This window comes from Metarhizium album (assembly GCF_000804445.1).
Source record: "Metarhizium album ARSEF 1941 chromosome Unknown scaffold_30, whole genome shotgun sequence".
NCBI lineage: Eukaryota > Fungi > Ascomycota > Sordariomycetes > Hypocreales > Clavicipitaceae > Metarhizium > Metarhizium album.
The window spans coordinates 212241-227555 of record NW_024467604.1 but is presented as its reverse complement, the minus strand read 5'-3'; the positions used below and the strand labels follow the sequence as shown (position 1 = coordinate 227555).

At 58.7% G+C, this 15315-nt stretch overlaps 4 protein-coding genes across 4 annotated transcripts; all 4 read left to right on the top strand.

Moving 5' to 3' along the window:
- Positions 1–949: 949 nt before the first annotated feature.
- On the top strand, positions 950–3973 carry MAM_07393 (IQ calmodulin-binding motif domain protein; the record flags this gene model as incomplete). Its single annotated transcript, XM_040826191.1, has 1 exon — positions 950–3973. One exon carries the CDS (start codon positions 950–952, stop codon positions 3971–3973), a length of 3024 nt encoding a protein of 1007 aa, XP_040675863.1.
- A 1137-nt stretch (positions 3974–5110) lies between these two features.
- Positions 5111–5383, top strand: MAM_07392 (uncharacterized protein; the record flags this gene model as incomplete). The annotated part of the gene is made up of 1 exon (XM_040826190.1): positions 5111–5383. The coding sequence occupies one exon, from the start codon at positions 5111–5113 to the stop codon at positions 5381–5383; it is 273 nt and encodes a 90-aa protein (XP_040675862.1).
- A 536-nt stretch (positions 5384–5919) lies between these two features.
- Positions 5920–8734, top strand: MAM_07391 (Peptidase M1, alanine aminopeptidase/leukotriene A4 hydrolase; the record flags this gene model as incomplete). The annotated part of the gene is made up of 3 exons (XM_040826189.1): positions 5920–6023; positions 6088–8028; positions 8125–8734. The coding sequence occupies 3 exons, from the start codon at positions 5920–5922 to the stop codon at positions 8732–8734; spliced, it is 2655 nt and encodes an 884-aa protein (XP_040675861.1).
- A 3923-nt stretch (positions 8735–12657) lies between these two features.
- Positions 12658–14379, top strand: MAM_07390 (uncharacterized protein; the record flags this gene model as incomplete). The annotated part of the gene is made up of 5 exons (XM_040826188.1): positions 12658–12825; positions 12954–13058; positions 13154–13375; positions 13459–13601; positions 13722–14379. 5 exons carry the CDS (start codon positions 12658–12660, stop codon positions 14377–14379), a joined length of 1296 nt encoding a protein of 431 aa, XP_040675860.1.
- Between the last annotated feature and the right edge of the window lie 936 nt (positions 14380–15315).

Genomic DNA, 15315 nt, shown 5'->3' with positions numbered 1-15315 from the left:
AGTGCAGTACAGCGGGCTCGGGGTTTGCGGTTGCACACCGAGTACGGAGCATCATGAAGGTGATTCACCTGCTCAACAGCCTTTCCCTGGACCCCGAGGCCGTTGAGCGCACGGGCCAATGCCATTCATGTTGCTCTTTGCGATTGTTATTCTTGCGCATTGCCTGTTGACAGTGGCGTTGCGATGCTGGCTCCGCTCCGCCCCACCCAGGCGAAACTGGGCGACTGGGCGTCGAACCCTCGAGTCAGCCTGGCCTGGAGAGTCTGGTGGCCAGCGGCGCCTTCCCAAATCTTGCTGAGTGGCCCCGGCACTAGTCCGTAGTCCGTCCGCACTGAACTTGATTCTCCAGGCACCAACTCAAGTACTAAGTTAGTTAGTTAGTACGTACCTGCCCTGAATGTCTCGTGTTTTTTCTTGCTTGCGTGAACCACACACAGTCCAGACTTCACGATTCGCAATTCCGTCGCCGCTCGGTGGGACTCGACGAGTGTGTGCCTGGCATCGTCGTTTGATGGCCGCGGCGGCCCAGCTCGGAAAGAAGCCTCGTGGCATCGCCGTCGTTACTAATTTTGCCACCTCCCCTTCTCCGTCCTCGCTTCACCCACCCTTCTCCGCTGCCCGTCTCTCTGGTTTCGGCGCCGGCTGATCTTGGCTTTCTTTTGCCACCCCCGGCCCCTCCTTGTTCTCTCGCCTTGCACTCGCATTCTGTGCTGTGCCGTGCTGTGCTGGGCGTCGGTCGTGTCGTCACTCCGCGATTCTGGGGTGTGACGTGGACTTTGTTGCGCGGCTGGTGCCGCAAACGGTTGCGGCGCCGCAGACCTTATTTGATCTTGCGAAACGCCCCAAACCCTCCCTCGCCCCTCCGACGAAAGCTCTCCTGCTCAAACATCAGCCGCAGCGTCGTCTGCCCTGGCTTTGTGTCCTTGTCCCCGACAGACAGACAGACACCATGTGCCGCCTACCCGCTGATTTTGCCGAGCCCTCGCGCAGTCTCCAAGAAACCAGCTGCTCGACACCCGACGACGCGACGGCCATGGATTTGGATCTCGCCATGCCGCCGTCTGACGATGACGTGCTTGAGAGTGACACCAGAATATATACGCCGCCCCCGAGAGTCGCTGCCCGCTTTTACCGCCCGTCTCAAGCTCGTCGCAGGGACTCGGCCGCTTCGTCGCGACGCAACTCCATCTCGTCTGCGCATTCGCGCTGCTCCTCTCTGCAGCAGCACGCTCCCGCCCCCCCCGCCTGCAACGACGACGGCCAGAGCAAGTATGTCGCTCAGCACCTTCGGCGAGCCTCGTTTCTCGAGGATCGACGAGCCCGTCTTGCCGACAGGGCCGCGCATGCCGAAAAGGTGCGACTACGTGCTGCCCTTGCCAAGGCTGCCCCTCGCGGCCCGACAGCTTCTGAGGAACGTGCTCTTGCCGCGCAGCAGGCGCGAGAACGCAACCTTGCCGAGATTGTCGCCAACTGCGCAGAGGAGGTGCGAAAGGCAAAACAGGTTGCCGAGCTTACCAAGGAGAGAAGAGAGCTGGAAATCGCCAAGATGCGCGCTCAAATCGAGGAGCGCATGGCTGACGCAGAGAGGAGGAGAGAGGAGCTTCTGACCAAAAGTGTCACGAAGCGCCCTCGTGGCCAGAGTGTCTTGGCCAGAAGGTCAAACGAGGAGACCTTGGCCCAGGTTAAGGAGTATACCAAACCTAGCTTGAGTGAAGACGATGCTGCGGCATGCATCCAAGCATGGTGGAGGGGCCGCACTCGAAAGAGCATTATACAAGAGTTCAACAGCCTAGGCCTGTCTGTCGACGGCATTCGAGATGCATCCTTTGACACAGTCGTTGAACTCTTGGCACAGGAAAAGGTTCTCCTTGTCACCTCACGGCTGCTAAGAATCTGTGGTCTTCAAGAAGGGGCCCCGGGATCCGTGGACGAGATGGCTGCCGTTCGCACCTTCTTGAGCGCATTTCTCATACTGGGCCATCCTAACCAGGTCCTCAGCAACAAGAATGAAGCCGGAGACGAATCGGAGCCCAATGTGCTGGCCTCCCACCGTCTACCCAGCGCAGACCTGGCGAATCCCCAGCTGCGGGATTTGGTTGGCAAAGCCAAGGATCTTCTGGTCAACTTTGAAAACATCCTTGTTCGACTCACCGCGTGTAACCGGTATACCATGCCGCCGGCTCTCAAGTCCAGTCTTCCGGAGGCATATGCCGTATTTTACAACACCTTTATTGCTTGGAAGTCCCGCGATTCCAACGCTCTCATCGAGGTCATGTTGATGCAGTTTGTGGAGCTGGATGCAATCTTCCAAACGGTCAAAGACACCACGGATGACGCCGCCGCCAGTCTTTACCGACAGAGCATCCAGGACTCCCAGCTTATGCTGATTGTGCGGATCAAGAAGCTGGCCGGTGCAGACAAAGGCAAGAGGTTGATCTTCAAGGCGGTCAGTGAGGCAAGAAAGTCTCGCAAGGCAAAGAAACAGACCGGCGATACGAAGCCGCGGGTCGCCGAGGGCTCTGCCGGTGATGTGACGGCAACCGCCTCGAGCCTTGTGTCGTCAGAATCGCAAACCCTGACTCCACCCGCCACGCCTTCGGGCAGAGTCGAAGGTAGGCCCGTCGTGGTCAAGACCGGGTTAAATGGCTTGCTTCCCGACAATCGCATTGTTGTACATGAACTGGCAATCAACAAGGAGTATCAAATCCCATCCGAAGAGTACGTTGAGCAGCAGGCTGTTCTCGCACGACCTCTATATATGCAGATGCGGGTTGCCATGGCCGAGAATGACACCGAGGCCAACTTTGGATATTTCATTCTCATGGCCGGCAACATCAAGGAGAAGTTGCAACGCTTGTTGAAGCCTGGCAACTCCTTGTACAACCTCACTGGAGAGATTCTTGACCCCGAACTGGCCGAGAGACAGTTCATTGTGGGAAATTTTTCCTATGAAAGGTTCTTCACAGCGATGGGCTCGCTGCTTCCCAAATTGTGCGCGCCTTTCCGGGACGACGAAGTCAAGGACTTGGTCCAGAATAGGCTCAGCGATGGTGACTTGATCGACCGGGTCGAGGCGTTGAACCGCTTCATCGACGTGATGCTTTGCGACTACATCAACTATTTACTACGAATCGCGGCGCCACAGCTGATTGAATCTGCTGCCCAGTACGAAGCAAAGCGATTCTCGGCAGACGTTGTGGAGGGCGGTATGAGTCTCAGTATTGCCGAGGCTGCTTGGAGGTCAGCCGCTACCAAGGTTGTGAACGAGGCGCAGAGGCGCGATCCCGAGGGCGTCAACCACCCAAAGTCGCAACCCAGCGCTGCTCGGTTCTATGCCCAGATGCTGGTGGACGTCTTCACGCAGCCCACGCCCGTCAGGATGGAGCAGATACCGGAGATGCTGCAGCTCGATCACCAGCGGATAAACGAAGTGTCTTGCACGATCCAGCGCATCATCACCGCCGGGGCCGTGCTGCTGCAGTGCAAGAATCTCCTCAAGAGAGATGTTCGCTCTGCCTGGAAGACCGAGGCCACTCGTATCATGGCGGTTCTCGAGGCCAATCACCCTTCGCTGGATGCCACGGTGCAAGTAACAATGGCCGCTGTCGAAGCAGGTCGTTCTGTGCCGGCCGTCACCAAAACGCATCTCCGCGCGCTAGTTACCAAGGTTCTCAAAGCGAGCCAAGAAATGTCGCAACAACGCACCGAGCCCAGAGAGCGGGTGCTCCAGCTGCTCTTGACGCGTCTGAGGGGCAACATCCTCGCCAGACTCGCACCGGGCTCGGCGAGTGAAAAGGTCAAGGCGGCGAATACGGCGGGCGAGAGACTGGCCAGTCTAGGACTGTCAGAGTTTGTCGAGCAGGTTAGAGGGATTTCCGACTTGTTGGACAAGGTGGGCAGCGTGGACAGGGCGGCACACAGTCTTTGGTGGGATGCGGTGGCAACAAAGGTGCAGCAGGAAGATGCGGCGTGATGGGTGGGCGTATCGAAAGCACGTTACAGGAGATTGAAGCGGGAGACTGAGAGCATGATGGGCTGGGACCGGTCGAATTATCGAATTCATTGAATCTACGAATGGTGGCATGGTGAGGGATCTTGCACGACCGCGTATGCTTTACTCTGGGACGGCGTTTTGGACAGACGAACCACGGTTCGGCGGGCATGACTGGCTGGGCTCATTCTGGGAACTGGATAATGCATTTGTGACTTGGACTCGTGGTTATTGCATTAGTTCTGACTAGGGCTCAAGACTGGTGACTTTTTGTGTCGTTTGACGCCCAACTGTCTGTGACGTCTCGGCTTGGGATGTGCCCCGGCCACGCACGGCTTTTTAAAAAGTCGGACAACTGGGAACTCGTGCAGGCGATGCCGACCAGACGAGATGGGATATCGCCCTGCATCCATCCGGCTACGGCTCGAACAGCCGCACGAGCGTGCGTTTGCTTGCCGACAAATGTGTCCTCTGAATCTCAAAGTGCACCCGTCCCAGCGTCCCAGTCCGGCCGCACACCCGATGGATGCCGTGGTGTCCTTCAGCCCCGAGAGCAGAAGGTTTTCTCCAACAATGGCTTTATAAAGTTTACATTTATATTTCTTGAGACAAACAGCTGCAACCAGAAATGAGACTGCAAATAAAAGCAAAAATGCTACTTGCGGCGGACTGTTCGTCGGGGTACAGTGCCCGGTACAGTGCACAAATAGTTCGCACACATCCGACGTTGCTCCGTTTCCAGCATCACCGGTAACTACGGACTTGTCACGCGTGAAATTCTTGTCTCGCAGTTTCTTGCTGATGCCGCGATTCCTGGCCGCCCGGTCTGGCCTGTATCGGCCGCTGTGTTGGTACGGCGCCGTTGCAGTCTGTGCACTCTCTACATTGGTATTTTTTTAATCCATCTTATGCCGTCGTCCTTGCTGTTGCCTGTCCGCGTCAACTATTGACTGCAACGTTCAAAAGTGCCCGTTGAACAACGATATCGAGTCGAGGTTCGCGCCGATCCGGCTGGTTTTCTGAACTAACAAAAGAAAAGGCGGAGGGGACGGGTTGCAAGAGCTTTGGGAGCGGCGGCTGGCCAATTGACGGATTCCAACGACGTACGGGGGCTCAGCCATGTCGACATGCCTGGTGTGGCAACCCTGCGGCCTTGGTCTTGTGCCCTTGCGGAGGCGAGCGGCGCTTTTGACCCGAAGCTTGCCCTTTGGACGCGTCGATGGGACGAGAGCGCTGCTGATGAGCCGCCTGGTGTCGGATTTGGCCTCGTGCTCGAGGGCGCCGGGCGTGGCGGGTGCTTCGAGGGGAGCTCTGTCGAGGCCGAGACAGCCGCCTGTCTTTGGCTCTGTGTTTGCGAGGTACGTCTACTACATGGATCCGTGGGCAGCGTGACGGCGGGCGCCTTCTTCCGTTCAATATGGGGATGCATATCATCACGGCGACGTCGGAGCGGCACGGCAAATTCCTGTCAGTCCGCGGGATAATGTCCCTCCCCCCCACTTCTCCTCATCCCTGCCCCTGATTGGGCGATTGGATTTCTGCACTGTGGCCCCCGCTCTCAGAGTCCCTTGTCCGGTGTCACCACCATCACGGCGTCAAGTTGGCGAGGGGCAGAGCTCGGCGGAACAAAACGGTTCGTGACAACAGCTTTTGCTTGCGTACTTGCAACGCCAGTAACTACCCACCTTGCTGCCTTGGCTGCTTGTCACGGCCTTCTGCGGTCCTACGTATTTGGCATAGTCCTGTGAGACGAGGAATTCTGGGTCCAAGCTCCCACGTCCCTCGCGCCAGCTTCACACGCCACCGACGCTTCGTCTCTTGCCATTCCGGATCAGCTTGAAGCTGACCTTTTCAATCTCCCCAGTCTCTGTTACCAGAAGCGAGCTAGACCCTGCTCTGCCCAGGCTAGAGCGAGAAATCCTGCAAAGATGGCTGACCGCGAGATCCTGCCCGACAACCTGAAGCCCGTCCACTACAATGTGTCTCTGCGTGACCTCGAATTCAAGAACTGGACTTACCAGGGCACGGTGACGTACGCCTGGGCTTCCCGTGCTTCGAGCTTCTCAGCATCTTCTGCCAGCTAACAACTTCCGCAGCATCGATTCCGAGATCGTCAAGCCCACCAAGGAGATTATACTCAACACCCTCGAGGTCAACATCACCAGCGCCAAGGTCGTGGTTGACCAGACCAAGTCTCCCCAAGCCTTCCAGTCCACCAACGTCAGCTACGATGAACGTGCCCAGCGCGCCACCATCGTCTTTGATCAGGTGCTCCCCGTTTCTAAGAAGGCCTCTGTTGTCATCGACTTTCAGGGCATCATGAACAACGAGATGGCCGGCTTCTACCGCTCAAAGTATAAGCCCGCCGTCACTCCCTCCAAGTCGGTGCCTCGTGACGACGAGTGGCACTACATGTTCAGTACTCAGTTTGAGTCTTGCGACGCGCGACGTGCTTTCCCCTGCTTTGATGAACCCAACCTGAAGGCCACTTTTGACTTTGAGATTGAAGTACCCGCCGATCAGGTTGCACTCAGCAACATGCCTGTCAAGGAGACCAAGCCTACCAAGGATGGATGGAACATGGTTTCATTCGAGACGTCTCCCGTCATGAGCACATATCTGCTGGCATGGGCTGTTGGTGACTTTGAGTACATTGAGCAGCTCACCGACCGCCGCTACAATGGCAAGCAAATTCCCGTCCGTGTCTATACCACGCGAGGGCTCAAGGAACAAGGACGCTGGGCCCTGTGGCATGCCCCCAAGGTCATCGACTTCTACTCCGAGATCTTCGACATCGACTACCCGCTCCCCAAGTCTGATCTTCTGGCTGTCCATGAGTTCACCCATGGTGCCATGGAGAATTGGGGTCTCGTCACCTACCGTACAACCCAGGTTCTCTTCGACGAGAAGACCTCAGATGCTCGCTTCAAGAACGCCGTCGCCTACGTTGTTGCTCACGAACTTGCTCACCAGTGGTTCGGCAATCTGGTCACCATGGATTGGTGGGATGAGCTGTGGTTGAACGAGGGTTTTGCCACCTGGGTCGGTTGGCATGCCGTTGACCACCTGCACCCCGAATGGCAGGTCTGGGCCCAGTTCGTCAATGAGGGCATGGAGGCTGCTTTCCGTCTCGATGGCATCCGTGCCAGCCATCCCATCCACGTCCCTGTGCGCGATGCCCTCGATGTCAACCAAATCTTCGACTCCATCAGCTACCTCAAGGGCTGCTCAGCAATTCGCATGCTGGCCAACCATCTCGGCGTCAAAACCTTCCTCGAGGGCGTTTCCAACTACCTCAAGGCCCACGCTTACGGCAATGCCAAGACCAAAGCTCTGTGGGATTCTCTGAGCGAGGCTTCTGGCAAGGACGTCAACGCTCTCATGGGACCCTGGATCTCCCAGATTGGACACCCCGTGGTGACGGTTGCCGAGGAGCCCGGCCAAATCTCCATCAAGCAGTCTCGCTTCCTTTCCACCGGCGACGTCAAGCCCGAGGATGACACCACAACGTGGTGGGTCCCTCTTGGTCTCGAGGGCAAGAAGGGAGAAACTGGTGTCAGCGCCATGTCTCTTCTCCAGAAGGAGGAGACTATCCGCGACATCGATGACGAGTACTACAAGCTGAACAGCGGTGCCACTGGTTTCTACCGTGTCAACTACCCCCCTGCCCGCCTCGCCAAGTTCAGCACCCAGCTCGACAAACTGAGCACCGAGGACAAGATTGCTATTATTGGTTCCACTGCGGATTTGGCCTTTGCGGGTAACAGCACGACCGCCGCTTTACTTGGCTTTCTCGAGGGCTTTAGCCAGGAGACCCACCCTCTTGTCTGGAGTCAGGTCCTTGACTCTATTGGCTCTGTCAAGTCAGTCTTTAACGAGGACAAAGAGATCAAGAAGGGCCTGGAGAACTTTGCTCTGAAGCTCATCTCCGACAAGGTCAAGGAAGTCGGTTGGGATGCCGCTGAAAATGAAGAATATCTGACCACCATGTTGCGCAAGCGCCTCATCTATACTGCCGTTGCCAGCGGGCACGCCGAGTGAGTAGATTTTTTTGATTCCCTCCCCCCCCTCCCTCTATTTTTTCCTTTTAACAATACACTTCGTTGGCAGTGCCACTACTAATGCTTTTGCAGGACCGAGAACGAAGCCCTGCGGCGTTTCAATGCCTGGCACGAAAATGCCGAGGCCAACCCTCTCCCGCCATCTGTGCGACTTCCCCTGTGGCGTGCGGCCGTCAAGAAGGAAACGGCCCGTGCAGTCGAGATTCTCAAAAACGAGTGGTTCAACACCAAGTCGATTGATGGAAAAATGATTTGCTTGAATGCTCTCTCGGCGGCCGAGGATGAGCAGATCCTGAGGGAGCAAATCGTCCCGTTCAACTTCAACCGTTCCCCGCCCAGCAACGCCGTCAACGCCGCTGACATGCACGTGCTCGGGGCAGGCCTGGCCGGCAACCCCGTCGGCCGCCAGGTGCAGTGGGCTTTCATGAAGGGCAACTGGGATGCGTGCGTGGCGAAGCTCGGCAACCCCATCGTGGTCGACCGATTCGTCCGCGTCAGTCTGGGGGGGTTCACCGATGTCTCTGCCGTGGACGACATCGAGCAGTTCTTCAAGGACAAGGACACCAAGAGCTTCGACCGAACTCTGGAGACGGTCAAGGACAAGATTCGCGGCCGCGCCGCGTACAAGCGGCGCGATGGTGCCGCGCTGAAGGAGTGGCTCACCGCGAACAAGTATTTGTGAAGAGAAAAGTGGTAGCGGCCGGTTGGCACGCGATGAGAATTACGTGGCGGGAAGAAGGTGACCAGGCATGATGCCATGATGGCTGCTTGTTCGTGAGACTGGCTGGATGCTGAAATACAAAGCGATATATTGAAGCATTGCCTGCTGCGTGAAATGGTCCGCCGCGGGCGGTTTGGCCCCATGATTGATGATTTCCAGAACCGATACTTACATACCAACTGTAGCCCGCTTGGTGAGCAGCAGTTGAAACGGCCACACGAGGCTGCCGGTTGCCAGGTCGAGGTACACTCTATTGCATCCCTATATACCTATTCACCTTGGTCGTCGGTAGAGACGAATATCAACAGAAAGCAGGCCAAGTATGACGGAGGCTCACAGGCTGACGCCGGATCCTGGAGGCTTGGACGCAGCCGCGCGCACTCTGTACACAATCGAGCTCCTGGACGTTGAGCTGATGAAACCTGCAGGGGTGCCGTGTATGCCAACGATTGCTGCGCTCGCTTACCTTGTTTCAAGTATAGCTGTAGGAGGGATATATATATATAAGCTTCTAGAGCATCGACCTGTCTGCCCGAGGGGAACGTGACAAGAAGCATAGGCGCTGGCCGACCAGGGTTACGCTCCGGCCCTTCTGGAATGGACGCTTGATTGGCTCACGATGCTGGCGAAACTTCCCGGACCTGAGTTATACACCTCTCTCGTATTGGGCCCGTCCGGTGCCAAGGGGCAGTATGGCCGTTGGCACGGGGCGGCCTCGACGCCTCGACGCCTCGACGCCTCGACGCCTGTGTCATGTTGGCTCCATTGTCCTGCCGCGCCTGAGCGGCGGCTGCTGGTACGCACATCACGGGGCGAGGGTGTTCCTCGCACGACGGCGAGCCTCCGGCGAGGTGCAGCTCCTGGTGGGAGCCGAGAATGCGAGTCCACACAGCGGGCAGCTTGGACGTTGGGCGCCGCCCTGGCAGCGAGCAGCACGCCCGTGAGCAGCAACGGCGCGGTCGGGTCGGCCTCTCGTAGACAAAGCGGCCGACAGACAGGGTGCTAAAAGACGCCCGCATCGTGGCACCTCTCTGTTTCCACGTTAATGTTACGTCAACAGAGGCCCCGGGCAAGGGCACATGGGGTGGGAGGAGCCGTGTTGGAAGGGCCAAGGTGGCCGCGGCCTAAGAGTTCGGGTTAGAGGACGGGAAGAGATCAAGGAAAAACACGCGGGTACTGTAGTTTGATGGGAAAGGAGGAATCGGCAGACGCGGGATGGACCTGTGTGTGTCCGGGGCTGCAATAGGCCCGACTTGACTCTTGCCGCCTTTGATAGCGGACGCTCCTTGGATGACGAGACGAGACACGAGCTGGAAGAAGCGTCGCCAACTTGCCGGCGAAACTTTACTGTCTGCTGAGCGGGATGAACGCAGAGTGAGCGCGGCCGACGGGATAGATGGTGAAGCTGCTGCCCCCGGTGCCTGTGCCCGCGCCACCGCTGACCGGTAGTCGTCCGGCACTCGCCGTTTACCCGCGGACAGCGTGTCCAGAACGATCAGACAGATGTGCCGGGCAGTGAGGGCAGTGAGGCGGAATCCGAGGGTCGCAGGGCGACATTTTCGCCGTGCTTGCGGTTGAGATTGGGGCTGCTGCTTCCTTGTTCCTGCTTCCTGCTTCCTGCTTCCTGAGGGGGTAGTTGATGCTCCGCAGCACTAGCCCTGAACACCCGAGCATGCCAGGGCGGTAGATAACTAGGGGACTCGGCAGTGAGGGCGGTCGGGACGGCACTGTTTTCAGGGTCCCGCGCCACGTCTATGGTTCATGCGTCACGGTCATCGGGGGACTCGTCCACTCACCCGGCGAGAAGCGAAAGAGGCTTGCCAGTAACGCACGAGGGCAGAGCGGTGCGGCGCTTCACGCGGACTCGGGGCCCGTCTCGTCGGCACGCCGTGACGGTGGTGAGCAGATGCCGGCCAGAACCTGTTACGGACGGAATGGCAGGGCCGCCGCCGCCGCCGCCGCCGCATGGGGGGCCACGAACAAGCCTTCGTTGTCCCGGGAGGCAATCTGCAAAACGGACACGAGGATCCGCCGCGTCGCTTAGAAGAGAGTGCCAAGAGACGCAGGGGAGGGAATCGTGCGAGCAGAGGTTTGGAACGGCGCAAATGGCCTGATTGCCGTGGCTTGCCATGGGTGAGCCAGGCGTAGGGAAACGACAGCACCTCGATTTCTCTGCAGAAGCGAGCAAATTGGACCTTGGAGATTCTGACGTTGCGCGCGCATGGCGACTGTGAGGGCAGCATCAGAGCGCTGGGGTGAGGGCGAGGGTTAGGGTCACGGCAGCCCTCGGTGCCTGGTGCGAAGCCGCGTCCCGAGACTCGGTTCGCCCGGACGTACGGACGGACTGCGGACTGTGGACCACCCGGAGGACGGAGTGGCTGCTGGGTGGTGGCCGATCTGCAAGAGGCAAACGCCTCGTCGGCAACTCCGCGGGACCCACCCTCGCGGCCAGCGGCGATCCTTGCTGGCGACGGGACAACATCGGATGCCGGCCAGGGCTAGTGTTAGTGTCAGGCCTTGTCCTACACCGCGACATGTTTCTGGAAGTTGTCAGTGCCGCTCGTCTATTCCAGGCGGCCGCGGCCCTTGTCCTGCTTGGCTGCAGATCAGGCGCGCCAGCAGGTCAACGGCGTGCTGGGAGAGTCCGTGCTGTTGGCTTCGGCTGTGGCAGCGCAGCAGGCGCGCAAAGGGGCCTGTTCCCACGTGGTTGGTTGGTAGACACGACATGACACGGCTTGACTTGACTTGACTTGACTGGGCTCGCTCGTGGAAACGAAGGAGCAACAAGGTTCCACGAGCCGGGTGGGATTTCCGGGCAATTGCCGTGGGTACGTACGTACTCCGTACTCGTCGGACCGTGGACGCATGCATGGCCTGGCCTCGGCGGTCGGCGACGCGTTTCAGCGGACAAGCGTTGTCTCGGCAGTGTTTGTGAGTTATGAGTGCGCGAGTCATGTCGTGTGCGCGAGGCTCTCGAGTCTTGGGGGGGGGGGGGGAAAGGCAATACGTACATATTGAAGAGCCAAGGAAAGAAACGAAACAAGAATGACGAGTCGACGGGCAATTGACAGGCAATTCCCGCCACGGGATTGCACCCAATTTGCCGTGTTGCAGCCGGGCGCAAGACGACAAGATGATGGCTCCGCCCTAGTCAAGGCCAGGCGCCGGCTCATGCTCAGACTGTGGCTGCGTCCAAGGCCAGGCTAAACCGTCTAGTCTTCAACACCCTGGAGTTGCTCTATTCTGCCGAGGCTGGATGCTTCCTGGAAATGGAAATCACCTGTCCTGTCGCGAGTCGAGACGAAACAAGCCGAACAAGCGCCAAGCACACATGTAGTTACGGGTCGCCCAGAGGCCCTGGCGCCTCGCGAAGCTCAATAGGGCTGGGTTCGTTGGGTCTCAGGCCGGATTGGTTTTCCATCGACAGGGTCAAGGTGGCGAGCTGCCACGCCGCCAGAGTCAAGAGTCTCTACACTCTCTGCTCCGTAGGCCCGGCAGCGTTGGCGCCGTCGCCGCATTGAGTCCAAGTGCCATGCTCCCTGCAAGCCTGCATGAAACCCTGGGAAGAGATAGATTGCAACCAGAGAGCAGCCAATGGTCGTTTGGTCAAGTCCGGTGGCTAGCACTCCGCGCCGTGCTTTTGCTTTGCGGCCGTGAATCGTGGATGCTGTCATTGCATCGCCGTCAGGCACGCCGGTAGCGCGGCTGGAATAAGACTTCTTTGTGCCTTCCATCTGCATTCCTTGGGCGACTTTTAATCATCACCGTCTCTATCTCCTCAACCTCGCACGAAACCAACCGTCTTCTCGTGTCTCGAGACTCTTGACCGACCTCCACGCCAGACAGAAAGACATCCATGATCTGGGCAAAGGCATAATGTCATGATGGACCAGCAACTCGATTTCTCGACGCTCAACAAGTCGTTGGTCATCAAGGCAGCCACCTTGTTCCTCATGATCGTGGGACTGTTGGCTTGCATCACGCGCATTTCCATGAAGTGGTTCACCGTCAGGAGCTTGGGTCTGGACGATCAACTTGCCGTTGGAGCCACGGTAGGCGCGCCTTTCCCTTTTGCTTTTCTCTTTTCCTCGTCTCCTTCCGGCTTTGTTTCCAATGCCGGCCCGGCCGAGTCCGTCGCGTCGCATTGTGCTGACCAATACCCGTCGTCATCACCCAACAGTGCTTGGCCGTTGCGCAGTCCATCGTCGTCGTCGAAGCAACATCCAACGGACTCGGCAAGCACGTGGGCGGACTGCAAGCTGGGCAGATTGACCATGTTCTCAAGGTAGGCAGACAACTTTAGGAAGACGAGTGCCGTTCCCGTGCCCGGGGCTTCAGCTTGACATACATGCACGCCATGGCTCACCAACACACCAACAGTCCGAGTATGCCGCGCACGTCATTTTCATTGCCAGTCTGACGCTGGCCAAACTATCCGCCATCACGACGCTCTGGGCGCTCGCGCCGCTCTACCACCGACGCACCGTCGTCATCACCAGCTCTCTCGTCGTCGCCTGGACTCTTTCGTCCATCCTCCCGGCCCTGCTGCAGTGCCAGATGCCCAGGCCGTGGGACTACATCTCCGGCCAGTGCTTCCAGCGGGTATGCGAATCGCCCACGGCAGAACCGGAACCAGGCCCCGATTCACGTCCAACATGAGGCGCCCGCTGACGACTTGTACGTAGGCTGCGTTTTGGATGTACGTGTCCGTCGGCAACATCGTGACCGACGTCGCCATCGTCGTCATCATGACCACCATCTTCGTCAACCTTCAGCTGCCCCTGTCCAAGAAGCTGCTGGTGGGAGGGATATTCGGGAGCCGCATCCTGTGAGTCGCAACGCAAACGAGCGCGAGGCCGCCTTGCGCAAAGCAAGCAAAAAAGAGCAAAGGGGGGCCTGTCAGAGCGGGCGTGCGCTGCTAACGAGTGTTCCGTCCATCGGATTCCAGAGTCACACCCGCAATCATCGGCCACATTTCGACGTGGCACGAGGCAATCACGAACCCAGGCGACGCAACGTTCCGCATGGTGATGCCGACAATCTTGGCCGAGCTGGTGCAGTGCCTGAGCATACTGACGGCCTGCCTGCCCTACCTGAAGCCGTTTCTCGACAGCTTCCAGTCCGGGGCCATGGTCGTCGTGGACGCCACGTCTCAGAACGCAAGAAGCAAAGGCAGCAAGGCGGGAACGGCCACGTCTGCGGCCTACGGCGGCAACAGCAAAAACGACACGAGCACCTCCAACAACAACAACAACCACATCAACCACAACAACATGAACAACATGAACAACATCAACCAGCACCATCACAGCCAGAGCCACAGCCAAAGCCGAAGCCATGGCCACAGCTACAGCAACAGCAGCGGCCACGGGCGGGCCGCCTCGGGCGTGACGACGCCGCGCGGCCACCCGGACGAGTTTGAGCTCGCCGATATGCCCTCGTCCAAGACGGCCACGACGGTGACGGCCAACCAAGGGATGATGGATGCGGCCATGGAGGCCTGGGACGGCCAGAGCCATACGAGCCAGACGGTGCTTGTGCAGCAGTCATGGCAGGTGGACATTGAGCACAACTTGCCCGCGCGAGGAAACGGCAGACGGGTGTAGGGTTTTTTTTTTGGTCTAATTTACATCAATGCGCGCTGCTTGGCTCTCGTCTCGGTGTTTTTCATTCTCTCCCTTTGCTTCGGCGCGGGACATGGACTCGGTGAATGGCCGGCAGTAGAAACCCGACGGATATTCGACTCGGGAGGTTCGTAAGGCCGCGCCACGGCCACGGCCACGGCCACGGGGCGAACGAATTGACGTAGGCGCCGCTGCACTCCGCAGCGGCCTTGATTAGCGTCGAGGCCAGCGTGTCGATCTTGGGTGCATGGTGCATGGTGCATGGTCGCGGACGGAGGGGAAGGGGGGGGGGTGCGTAGATCTGACGGTGGGGATGACTGATGACTCGGGGGCATCAGTCTTCTCCCTCATTTTATTTTTCCAAGTTGGCCATTCGCACATTTGCCACGACCCGGCCCCGCCGCCCGCCGCACGAGTGGAGCGGGCAGGTGGTGCAACTCTCCCCCGCCTTGCGCCTTCCGCCGCGTCGACGCCAAGCCCACCAAGATCCAACCCCTGCGCCCTGATTCTGCGAAACAACTTCGAATCCAAGGTTGAAACGTGGAAGCCCACGCATGCGACAGGCCCCCGTCGACGACAACTGCCAACCGCAAACCGTCCCGTCGCCGCTACCAAAATAAGGAAGTCCCGGCTCGCTTCCTGGTCCTTGCTGGTGGTCTCATGCATCATGCGCGCCAATGCGGCTCGCGCCATGAACCCTGGATTCGACCATACTCGATCCATCCTCGTCGTGCACCTGGCCCATCCCAGCCAGATCCCCAGAACTGTCCAACGTTGGCCGGCCCTTCTCGATTGGCCGGCGCGGCGCTCTCCTGGTCCGGATTGCCGTTGACTCTGGATAAGAAGAAGAGGCTCGGGCTGGCTCCTTGACCACGCCGTCGTCGTCGTCGTCGTCGTCAGTCAGTCAGTCAGTCAACA